At 50.7% G+C, this 10,960-nt stretch overlaps 2 protein-coding genes across 4 annotated transcripts; one reads left to right on the top strand and one right to left on the bottom strand.

Annotated features, from left to right (window-relative positions):
• Window positions 1-54: 54 nt before the first annotated feature.
• METTL1 (methyltransferase 1, tRNA methylguanosine) lies at window positions 55-3,333 on the bottom strand. Of its 2 annotated transcripts, none has more exons than XM_045464874.1 (6): window positions 3,224-3,333; window positions 2,336-2,499; window positions 1,176-1,360; window positions 972-1,085; window positions 711-812; window positions 55-547 (listed from the first exon to the last, which is right to left on the bottom strand). In XM_045464874.1, the coding sequence occupies exons 1-6, from the start codon at window positions 3,331-3,333 to the stop codon at window positions 392-394; spliced, it is 831 nt and encodes a 276-aa protein (XP_045320830.1). In that variant the 3' UTR covers window positions 55-391. The 2 variants fall into 2 exon arrangements, with proteins under 2 accessions (XP_045320830.1, XP_045320829.1); XM_045464873.1 differs by having other exon boundaries at window positions 3,221-3,333.
• Window positions 3,334-3,667: 334 nt separating this feature from the next.
• On the top strand, window positions 3,668-9,975 carry EEF1AKMT3 (EEF1A lysine methyltransferase 3). 2 transcript variants are annotated; one of them, XM_045464876.1, is made up of 3 exons: window positions 3,668-4,130; window positions 4,252-4,363; window positions 9,511-9,975. In XM_045464876.1, the coding sequence occupies exons 1-3, from the start codon at window positions 3,954-3,956 to the stop codon at window positions 9,900-9,902; spliced, it is 681 nt and encodes a 226-aa protein (XP_045320832.1). In that variant the 5' UTR covers window positions 3,668-3,953; the 3' UTR covers window positions 9,903-9,975. The 2 variants fall into 2 exon arrangements, with proteins under 2 accessions (XP_045320832.1, XP_045320833.1); XM_045464877.1 differs by having other exon boundaries at window positions 3,697-4,010.
• Window positions 9,976-10,960: the final 985 nt, after the last annotated feature.

The following is a 10,960-nucleotide window of genomic DNA, read 5'->3' on the forward strand; positions in this document are numbered from 1 at the left end:
ACACGCATACATGTTATCCCCAGGACTGCAAAGTAACACAAGTGGACAGGCGACCTGAGTCTAGCAAGCAGTTTAGATGGACAGTGGAGAATTCCATTCATCACTCCAGCTGAGAAGGAGAGATCCCAGAAGGAGAAGGAAGTGCTAAGGGAGAGCAAGACCCCACATCCTTCCAAACATCCCTTCTGGTTCAAGGTCTTTTGACCTTCCTAGTCAGTTTCTTTTGCTTTCTGCTGGTGGTAGAGGGGCAACAAGGTGAGGTCAGGGGTAGTTGTGAATCCCAGGTTTCTGCCCTGGGCAGTTTCCCAACTTCTTTGAAAGACTGTCGCCTCTTGGTCCTGGCAGTCTCAGCTCGGAAGGTCTAGGGGTCAAGCTAAGGCAAGGTAAGCAGTCAGTGGCCAAGAGAGGGGGGATTAGGAGTCACTGCCTGGAGGGTGGGATCCTGTATTCTTCGGAAGATGGCTGGGAAATTCTTGCCTCCATTGCGTAAGACCTTCTTTCCCTCTTCGGTTGAGGTGCCCAGGTGTCCCACAATGGGGTCTTCAGTCTGGGAAAAGGAAGAATCCAATAAATCCTTGCCCACCTTTCAGATTGCCCCTGGCCCTGAGACTCCTATCTCATCCCCTTGGCACTGAGCTGGGTTCAAAGACTACAGAACCACTCTGGAAAAGGCCTGCATCTTTGCCATTTCCTTTAGGCCCCCTACTTACCAGTTCCTCCAGAGGCACACGCTCAAACAGGGGGTGCCTTTCAAAATGGGTGCACATCCAGTCGTGTAGCTCCAGCACATCCGTTATGGTATACACCAGCCCCTGCACAGGCAAAATCACTCTAGACAGGGGGCTGCATGCAATTGAGCGGGGAGCTGATGGGAGAGGTGGTGTGAGTCCTACATGCACCCCCACTGAATCCTTAGTGGAAGGTCTCTGAATAGGCCACTCACCCCACCCTCCCTCCTACTCCCGACTCACCCCGACTCTAAGCACGTAGGCATATTCTGCCAGCAGTGTGGGACTGATGATTCGCCACTTGTGCTTCGTCCGCTTGAAATGTGGGTCAGGGAAGAGGAAGAACATCTTTGTCAGCTGTGAGACAGACATGCATTGACAGGGTTGAAAACCTGGCCTCCGTGCCTCACCTGCCTACCAACCTAACCCATGGGGGCCCCTCCCCACCTGGCCCTTGCGGAAGAAGTTAGGAAGATGTTTCATGGCATTGCTACGGAGACAGGCGATGTTCTGGAAGCCACCTCCAGGAGCTGCTCGTAGGGCCCGAATCCGGTCCTGTACATAGTCTGAGACTTTCACCCGGATCTCCAGACCCAGAATCAGTGTGTCTGGGAACAATGGTGATAGTTCCACTGGGCACAGAAATAAGAATGGAATCGTCAACCTCATACTGGTTTTCATACACTGGTTTTCATACACCTCATACATGTGCAGGGTTTTCACACACTGTCTCATTTAATCCTCATAACACTCTGTGGTAAATTGTGAAGATGACAAAACTGAGGGTCAGAAATGCCCAAGGTCTTAGAGCTAAGAAGAGGCAGAATTGGAACTTGAACCAAGGTTTTCTGCCACCAAGTACCATGCTTTTCCTCTCTCTGTCACGCTGTTACCTCTATGGGAAGAACTAAAAATAGGGGTGCCTGGGTGGCTCAGTCGGTTAAGCATCCAACTTTGGCTCAGGTAATGATCTCACGGTTCATGGGTTCGAGCCTGGCGTCAGGCTCTGAGACACAGAGCCTGGAGCCTGTTTTGGATTCTGTGTCTTTCTCTCCCTCCTCTGCTCACACTCTCTGTCTCTCTCTCAAAATAAATAAATAAACATTAAAAATAAAAATAGAGAAGTGGCCTGGCATGCACGACTGGGACGATACAGACAATACAAGAGTAACCTGAAAACATGGGAGTAGGGCAGAAAGAATGAGTTCTGGTGAAGAAGGGGGGAGGGGAGGAAGAGTGGTGGAATCCCTGAGAAAGACAGTTCAGGATCACTGGCCACAGTGACTAATCTCTGACGCTTGTGCTGACCAGCTCACTGACCCGGCACCTTGCAGGTGAAGTGGCTCAAGTAGGGAGTGAGGCCGGGGTGGGGCCAGACAGGACAACAACCCAAGTTCTAAGAAGCATTTGAGACAACACCCTCCCTTCTCCAGGGCAAAGGCCACAGACCCCGAGTACAGGGAAGGTAGAGGCTCTCCATACTGATGTCACAGCACTGGTGTCTGGTCCGAAGGGGAAAGGCCAACTATGGCCCCCACCAAACCTGCTGAGGTAGCAGAACCCAGGCATTGCCTCTCCTTGCCCTAGAGAAAAGGCCAGAATGTTACCTAACAGGCCACCATAGCCACAGCCTATGTCTGCAAACTCTACTTGGGCCGGAGCTCTCTCTTCATTCTTATCCTTTGGGTCATCATGCCTCTTATTTTGAGTCAGTGGAGTGAAGAACTCTGGGTATAGCTCAGACCAGTCCATATCCTCTGGCTTCACAGGGCTATTGGAGAGAAGACAGGAGAGACATGAGAAGGTGGGTCATGCCATTGCAGAAGTGGTACTACATGTGTGTGGGCGAATATGTAAGGGTGGGAGGTAAATGGGAAGAGCATTTCTCAAAAATTCTGTTAACAGTGGGCCCTGTGGTCTCTAGGAGACACAATGGAAACCACCCTTAACCCCCAGTGTGAATCATAGGCCCATCATGAGGCTCATGATTGCTGACCTGTCCATCTCCACTTCTAGGAGTTGATGTGACTCCGGTCAGGCAGCTCTCCTTTCTGGGGCACAAGTTCCCCTTCCCCCGGAGACTGACTGACTAAGGCACCGGGACCTTACTCTTTTTTGTGTGCTTTGTGGTAAGAGGACAGAGTAAGGGGTGGGCGGGATTCATGTATATGTTTGTCTTTTTATTAAATCCGATCAACGAAACCGAAAGATGGAAACGCTATTCTGCCTGCATCAGTCCAGTCTCAGCAAGTTACTTTCTCTCCCTAGACTTGGCACCGCCACTGAGACTACGGCCAGAAGCCACGCCCCCTCCCAACCCTCCAACTCCGCCCCCGCCAAATCTCCGCGTCCCACCCCTAAAGCTGGCGTCACCCTGCCGATTATCCCTTGTCTGAGACCCCGCTGACCGTTCCAGCACAATAGTCTTTAACGGCTGCTGCGGGCTGCTGCGAGCATTCCTCCCTCCTTTGCCTCCCGTCCCCCTCACTCACTACCGCAGCGTGTGGTCTGCCATGGGGTTGGAGTGAGCACGTTGCCGATAGTAGCGCTTCTGGGGCTGCGGGGCCTCGGCTCCTGCCGCGTCCCCAGTCTCGGCTCCCGCCATGATCCCCGCTCCGGGTTACTCCACTGAACCCACGTGGAGACCAAGGCCCGAGTCGCACGATAATGACGCAGTCAGGCAGGTTGTGAGCAGACCCCGCCTTTTAAAGACCCAGAGTGAATTCGGTGGCCCTCGGCGCGGAGGGCCGGAGGGGGTCAGAGCCCGAGGGCGCCTTTGAGGCACCGATCTCCCGCTGGGCTGGCAAGGCTTGACTTGGCACCCTGCCTCTTTGCTTAGCCCGCTTCTGCGTGGTCTGGGTTACCATCCTAGTTGCAGGCACCTATGCACCCCGCAAGTGAGAGGGGTCCCAGGACCCCGCTTCCTACAGAATTGATCCTCGCTCCACCGCCCCCACCCCGTACCCGGGTCTCGGACCAGTCCGCCAGGGCCTGCCCCCCGTGGTTCGACGTGGGCCCCGTCGGGTGTCTGCTGGGGACCGGAGCGGGAGGGGCAGCTCCTCATCCCACCTCCAGGAAGTCAAAGTGCAGGAGGGAGGGCGGACTCGGGGAGGCGGGGCTCGGTGCCACGGAGAAGCCGAGTGGACCCGCAGCCCCCCACCCCTACCCCGCCTCAAATCCGGGATCCCAGAGCTGGACGCGGTGTCCGCGCGCTCTCTCGGCCAGATGGCGGACCCCCGCGCAGATCCTGAATCAGAGTCCGAATCCGTGTTCCCGCGGGAGGTGGGGCTCTTTGCCGACTCTTACTCGGAGAAGAGCAGGTTCTCTTTCTGTGGGCACGTGCTGAGCATCACACAGAACTTCGGCTCCCGCCTTGGAGTGGCCGCGCGAGTGTGGGACGCGGTGAGGAGTGGGCGGCTCTGGACGAGGGTCCCGGGGAGGTCCAGATACCCGACTCCCCCTCTCCCATATGGAGCCGTCCCCGCGACAGTTTTTTTTCTCTCTCCCTTTTTTTCCCCCGTAGGCTCTGAGCCTGTGCAACTATTTCGAAAGTCAAAATGTGGATTTCCGAGGCAAGAAAGTGATCGAACTGGGCGCGGGGACGGGCATCGTGGGGATCTTGGCTGCGCTGCAGGGTGCGTGAACTTCGTGGCAGGAGGGAGTGGCGGGGACTGGGTGGTGGAGGAATAGTCACTCCCTGGATTCTTGGGAGAAGGGAGTGGTTTGCAACCAGATCAGTCTCTTTTTAACACACTGTGTGTGTGTGTGTGTGTGTGTGTGCACGCGCGCGCGCGCATCTTTCTGTGTGCCAGAGAAAGCACCCAGGGTAGTTGATTTGGGGGCCGGAAATAAAAATCGGGCAGGCTTTAGAGGAAGGAGTTGTTTCCACCTTTTTGCTCTTTGTGCTTTCGTGGACAATGCTGTCACTTAAAACCGCCTTTGCGGTTTTTGTCAAAATGCATATGTGGGGGGGACTCTGTCGGGGGAGCAATCTGCATGTATTAAACCTCAGGAGTGCTTTATAATTTTATCATGAATATATTTTAGATTTGTAAGGCTTTGACTGCTTGAGAGAAATAAGCTTGAGTTTCTGAGCGTTAGGGTGTGTTTTGTGGGAAGTGGGGTAGGAATTAGGCACCACAGACTTGGGAAAGGAAAAGGGAAGGGAAGTTTTGCCTCATTTTTGTCAAGAACCCGAAACTACAAAGGAAACATTTCCTTAATTTATAATCTAACGGACAGGCAAAACCTCACACCCAACACGCTCATTTAAAACACTTTATGATGTCAATGCAAATGTCTTTGTTCATGGGAATACAAGTAGGTCACGTTCAGGGAGGTCTTCCCAGAGGCAGGCATTCATTCTTCTCTTCACTCAATCAGTATGTACTTGGAGTCTTCTATGTTCCAAGTATCATGCCAGGTATTGGGATACAACAGTGAGTAAGACAGATTTCCTGTTTCTGAAGAGCTTATGGTCTAGTGGGGAAGGTAGAGGAAGATGTTCCAGTACTGGAATTATGGTGATGTATGCACAGAGCCACTGGACATGCTCTGGCTATGTCTCCCTTGACTCCCTGGGAATTCATCAAGGGAAAGCTCTGTCCAATGAGAAGGTGAACAGTGTGAACACAGCAGGCTCAGAAAGAACCAAGGGAGTGTTAAGAGCAATTTTCCACAACGGATGAGCAGACGAGAGGTGTGCAGTTATGCTAAAATGGGAGAAAAGTGTGGAATATGGGTGGGAACACCTGTTTCTATATGCTCGAAGACTGGCTTCACCTCCTTTGCCCCTGATTCAGCTGCCAAGTAAGAAATCCGGGTGTCATCTTGTCCCTTGCCCTCTCCCGCTCACATCCTTGCAATCAGTCAATCCTGGGGGTCATATGTCCTTAATACTTCCCCTACTGTCTGCTCCTCTTCCTCCCATCTCTAGTCCAGGCCACTTCCCTGGGTTTTCACAAGTGTCTTCCAGCTTTCCCCTGGGAAGTTTAGCATGCCCAAATTAGATCTTGTGATCTTCCTGAACCCAGGCTTCCCCATCCCAGTTAATCAAACCATCATCTCCCCAGTGGGAAACCTAGACATCACCTTTGACATACATGCCCCTTTTTCTCACCCCCATATCCATTACTCAACTCCTACTGATTTTATGTCCTAAAAGCCTCTTGAACCTCATGTTTTTCCATCGACACTGATGGTTCCTCAGTCCATGCCTCCACCGTCACTTGCCTGGATTACTACATTTAGTCAAAGTTGTCTTTCTGCTTTGAATCCTTGCCCCCACCTAGACCTCTGCCCACTCTACCCAGCAGTCAGAGTGATCTCTTCAAGAATGCAGTTGTACTTACCTTTCACCTCCATCTTTCAATGACTTCTTGTTCTTTCAAGATCAAACCAACACCTGTAGCATGGCCTCCAAGGTCCTGCCTCCCTCTCTGGACTCTTTTTGTGCCCTCCCTCCCTTCTTGTACTCCTCGTGCTACATCTTGGCCTTCTGTCTGTGCCTCAAGTCCATCTTGATGTTCCCATCCTTGGAGCCTTCACACAGACTACTCTCTGTCTGCAGTGCTTGGATCACCTGGTTAATTCATACTCATCCTTCAATGCTCAGCTCAAACATCCCTTCCAAGGGAAGGCCTCTTTGATATCCCCACCTCCAGGCTAAGGTGGGCCCTCCTAGCGTATACACAACTGTGCTGACTGGTTTCATTTTAAATTTATTGTTACTAACCTCAGGTGAGTCCTTACCTGCCACCCAGCTAGTCTATTACACTTCCCTTGTCCACTTATTCGTCCACTCCTCTAAACATCTGTTGCTTACCTTTTCGCCTTCGAACCTGCCAATGCCTCCTCCCCCGTCTTCACCCTCAGCTGATGACTTTCTTGACCATCTCTTCTGATTGCTTCTATTTTCTCATAGAAAATGTCCACATGTTCTTATCACAACGTCTCCTCACCTGTCTATATCTTTTTTAAGGGTTGCCTTCTCCCCTGTTACCATGGATGAACACATTGTGCCCCTAGTTAAGGTCAAGCCCTCCACTTCTCACAAGACCCTGAACCTTCTCATCTGCTCAAAGACATTGTTCCGGCAAACCTCCTCCCCACTCCCAGTCCCGCTGCATTATCAGTTTTTCCTTGTCTCTGGAACATTCTATGTGTGTGTGTGTCTATGCATGCATACGCATCTATCTATCTATCTATCTATCTATCTATCTATCTATCTATATGGTATATTTTCTCCTATCTCAGAAGGAAACTGTTGGTTGTCCATATTCCTTCAGTTACCACCTCATTTCTCTGTTCTGCTTACAACAAAACTCCTCAAAAGAGTTACTTGTCATTGTCTGTAGTACCTGTCTTACTATTCTTCCCTCCATCTGTTCCACACTTCCACCCCCAGTTGCAGGAGTCAAGGTTGTGAGTTTCATTTCCAACTTTATTTCCAACCAGAGTCGGCCATGAAACCACCTTACTTGACTTTGCAGCATATGACTGCCCTTCCTTCTTGAGATGCTTCCTTTTGTTTCTAGAGTACCACACCTCTGCCTTCTGCTTACCTCACTGGCACTCTTTTCCAATCTCCTTTGGTTTCTTTTTATCTTGACAAATGGAAGTTTGAGTGTCCCAGGGCTCAGGAGCAGTCCTTTGACCCCTTCTGTTTTCAGTCTACACTCACTCCTGAGCAATCCCATCACCTCATGGGTTTAAATAACCTTTCTATGCTGATGACTCTATAATTCCCTCCTTTCCATCTCCAGACTTGTTTATAGAACCTCCTGCCTACTGATATCTTCATGTGGTTGTCTGAGGGGGCATCTCATGCTTAGTGTGTTCAGAAAGGAACCCATGATCTTCATGTCTGGTCCTGCTCCTCCTACAGCCTTCCTTCTCTGAGTACATAGCAATTAGGTCTTCTAGCCAGTCAGGTCAAACATCTTGGACCCGTCCTCAACTTCTGTCTCTCTCTCTCTTTGTAGTATTTCGTATCCAATATGTCAGCAAATCCTGTTGACTGTACCTTCAAAATCATTCAGGATCTGACCACTTCTTAGATGTTGCTACTGCCCTGGTTTAAACCACCATCACCTCTCACCTGGGTCACTGTAGCTGCCTCCTAACTCGTCTCTGGTTCTGGCCTTACCCCTCTGTGGTCCTTTCTCATCATAGCAGCTAGAGTGATCCTTTTAAAAGATATTTATTTTTAATGCTTATTTCTTTTTTGAGAGAGAGATAGCACAAGCAGGGGAGGGGCAGAGAGAGAGAGAGAGAGAGGGAGACACAATCTGAAACAGGTTCAATCTGTGCTGACAGTTCAGAGCCTGATGCGGGGCTTGAACTCATGGACCACGAGATCATGACCTGAGCTGATGTTGGATGCTTAACCAACTGAGCCACCCGGGCACCCCCAGAGTGATCCTTTTAAAGTTGAAGTCAGTTTATGCCATTCTTCCACTTAAAATTCTCCAATAGCTTCCTGTCTCAGTAAATGCCAAATTTCTCACAGCCTCCTTACAAGGCCCTGGTGAGGATCTGGCCCATGCTTTCCTCCTCACCTACTCTGCTCCAGCCACTGGCCTTCCTGTGGACACACTTCTGGTGCAAGGTCTTTGCCCTTGCCAGTCCCTCATTTGGTACATTTTAGCCTGAGAGGTCCACATGGTTTGCTCCATCATTTCCTTCAGGTCTTTGCCCAAACATAATGTGTGTAGTGAGGCTTTTCCTAACCACTCAATTTAAAATCACACTCCCTGCCCCTCCCATAAGCAGTTCTCCCCCTTCTCTGCTTAACGCTTCACCAGAGCGCCTATTACCATTTGATGTACAGTGTCATTCCTTTTACTTGTTTCGTTCATTGTCCACTTTTTGCCACTAGACCATAATTCCCATGAGCGGAGGGGTTCTTGGCTGATTGGTTCACTGCTGTATTCTCAGCACCTGGCATATAGGCACCTAACAAATATTAACGAAGAAAGGAATCCTTAGTACTTCCTGTTCTGTAACAGTCATCATGATCATGATTAGTTTTGCAGTACCTAGTGTAACATAAAACTCAAAAACTCTGAAATAAAACCCAAGGAAGGCTGAGGTTTTATCTTGCTCACCACTATACTGCCAGAACTTAGTAGGTGCTTGATACCTGTATTTCTTGCATGAATGAAGCTTTCTGAAGTGCTAATCTGATTATCTTCACTCTCTGCCTCTACCTATAAAACCCACCACCCTCGGGATCAAGCCTGAGTCTCTTCAGCATGTCGTCATTATTCTCTTGTCTTGACACTTTTCTCCTCCCTTCCACATGCCCTAAGATTCAGCCTTCCTTGAATATGCATGCCTGTCACCACCAGGCCTTTGTACTTTCTGTTCTCTGCTTGGAAGGCTCCACCTGACTAACTAACTCCTACTTGTTCTTTAAGGCTTGCTGAGGTCATGTCTTCTGGGAAGTTTTCCCGACCCATGAAGTTTGGTTTCGGTCAGTAGAGGCTGGGTGCGCAGCCCATGTCCAGCTTGGTCCTGCCCAGTCTTCTGCTGACAGCTGATTGTTGTGTGTTGGGCAGAGAGGTTGAAGATTAGCTCAGAGGGAACGCTGATGTTATAGAATGTAATGAGAACGGCAGTGGGTGAGATGGAGGTGAGGGTAACTAAAAGCCAAAATGTTCACTTTGGGCTGTCAAGACACTGTCCTCTAGGCCCTGAGGTCTCTGGATCTTCTGGGCAGGAGCCAAGACCCCTCGACTGGTCCCTCTGACTTGCATTTCTCCTCCTTCCTCTCTCTCAGGGGGGGATGTTACCATCACTGACCTGCCCCTGGCCCTAGAGCAGATCCGGGGCAACGTCCAGGCCAATGTGCCGGCTGGAGGCCGGGCCCAGGTCCGCGCCTTGTCCTGGGGGATTGACCAGCATGTCTTCCCCGGAGACTATGACCTGGTGCTGGGGGCCGATATCGTGTACCTGGAGCCCACCTTCCCGCTGCTGCTGGGCACACTTCAGCACCTATGCGGGCCCCATGGCACCATCTATCTGGCCTCCAAGATGAGAGAGGAGCACGGGACAGAGAGCTTCTTTCAGCATCTCCTCCCCCAGCATTTCCAACTGGAGCTGGCCCAGCGGGATGAGGATGAAAATGTCAACATCTATAGGGCCAGGCACAGGGAACCAAGACCTGCTTGACATCACCCTTCTGTTCCTCTGAACCCCTTGTCCTAAGAAAGAAACTGCCATATCTCCAAAGCCATAAACACAAGGAAGAAAAGTATGGGTTTCCCTCGCCTCTCTCTTTCCTCTTTTTTTGTACCCCCCTCCCCCCCCCCCCAGATGCTCTTAGGCAAGCGCAGGAAGGTGCCTGCTTGCTAGGAGTCTCAGAGCCCTAACAGCACTGGGTTAGAGCACAAAGGAAGTCCCCAGCTCTTGTTCTCAGAGGAGGAAGATAGGAGGGTGTCCAGGATTTCTAGGGGCAGGGGAGGCAAATGGGAGGTGAGAGCAGTGGCTGCAGAGAGACTGTCACTGAACCTTTCTGGTCCTGCTCCAGGAGGATGGATTCCAGATTCTAATGGAATTTCTTTTAAAGGGAAAGAAGATCATTTCTGCATCCAAAGAACTCTGGCTTTTGCTGGGGTGGGGGTGGGGGCTAGGAAGGAAGAAGCCTCAGACCAGCCACTTCTTGCTTCTAGAGTCTGGTAGGACCATGGCCCTAACTGGGTCAAGTCCTCCCTGCCCTGAAGCCAGGGATAGGCAGCAAAGTTGTCCTTTGGACTCTAGCTTCTTTCATCTATTTTCGAGCTAGAGCTCTGACCACTAAGTACTAGGTTCTTCTCATCTTTGATTTTTCTTTAGGTTTCCAAGTGCTGTCGGTCCTTCCTTCCCAGCATGTTTTGTCTTCACCTGTATTCTCTCCCTGCTGCGGTGTCTCTGCTTGGGGCTCTCTTTACATACTCCTTGGGCCACATAACACCTCCTCCGGCCTCCTGGCCTTCATTCTCTCCCCTTCAAGCCATTTATCAAACTCTTGTGATCTTCCAAAATCAGCTGTGACTGGCTTCTGCTGCCTACAGCAAGAATAAGTGCCTTGGCTTGGTGCTCAGTCTATCCTGTGTGACCCCAAACCACCCTTCCATTGCATTTTCAACTGGTTTCCTACATGTACTGCAACCCCTGGGCAAATTACAGATGTCTACCCTGTTCCCTAAATCCACACCCAAACTCCCTGCTTTCTTCATTCTTTTTGATGA

This window comes from Leopardus geoffroyi, chromosome B4 (genome assembly GCF_018350155.1).
Source record: "Leopardus geoffroyi isolate Oge1 chromosome B4, O.geoffroyi_Oge1_pat1.0, whole genome shotgun sequence".
Lineage (NCBI taxonomy): Eukaryota > Metazoa > Chordata > Mammalia > Carnivora > Felidae > Leopardus > Leopardus geoffroyi.

Coding starts and splice junctions, on each gene's coding strand:
- METTL1 (XM_045464873.1), bottom strand. CDS start 3,333: ATGGCGGGAGCCGAGACTGGGGACGCGGCAGGAGCCGAGGCCCCGCAG. Junction 1,086..1,175: donor ACTTCTTCCGCAAGGGCCAG/GTGGGGAGGGGC, acceptor TCTGTCTCACAG/CTGACAAAGATGTTCTTCCT. Junction 813..971: donor CCTACGTGCTTAGAGTCGGG/GTGAGTCGGGAG, acceptor TTGCCTGTGCAG/GGGCTGGTGTATACCATAAC.
- EEF1AKMT3 (XM_045464876.1), top strand. CDS start 3,954: ATGGCGGACCCCCGCGCAGATCCTGAATCAGAGTCCGAATCCGTGTTC. Junction 4,131..4,251: donor CCGCGCGAGTGTGGGACGCG/GTGAGGAGTGGG, acceptor TTTCCCCCGTAG/GCTCTGAGCCTGTGCAACTA. Junction 4,364..9,510: donor GATCTTGGCTGCGCTGCAGG/GTGCGTGAACTT, acceptor CCTCTCTCTCAG/GGGGGGATGTTACCATCACT.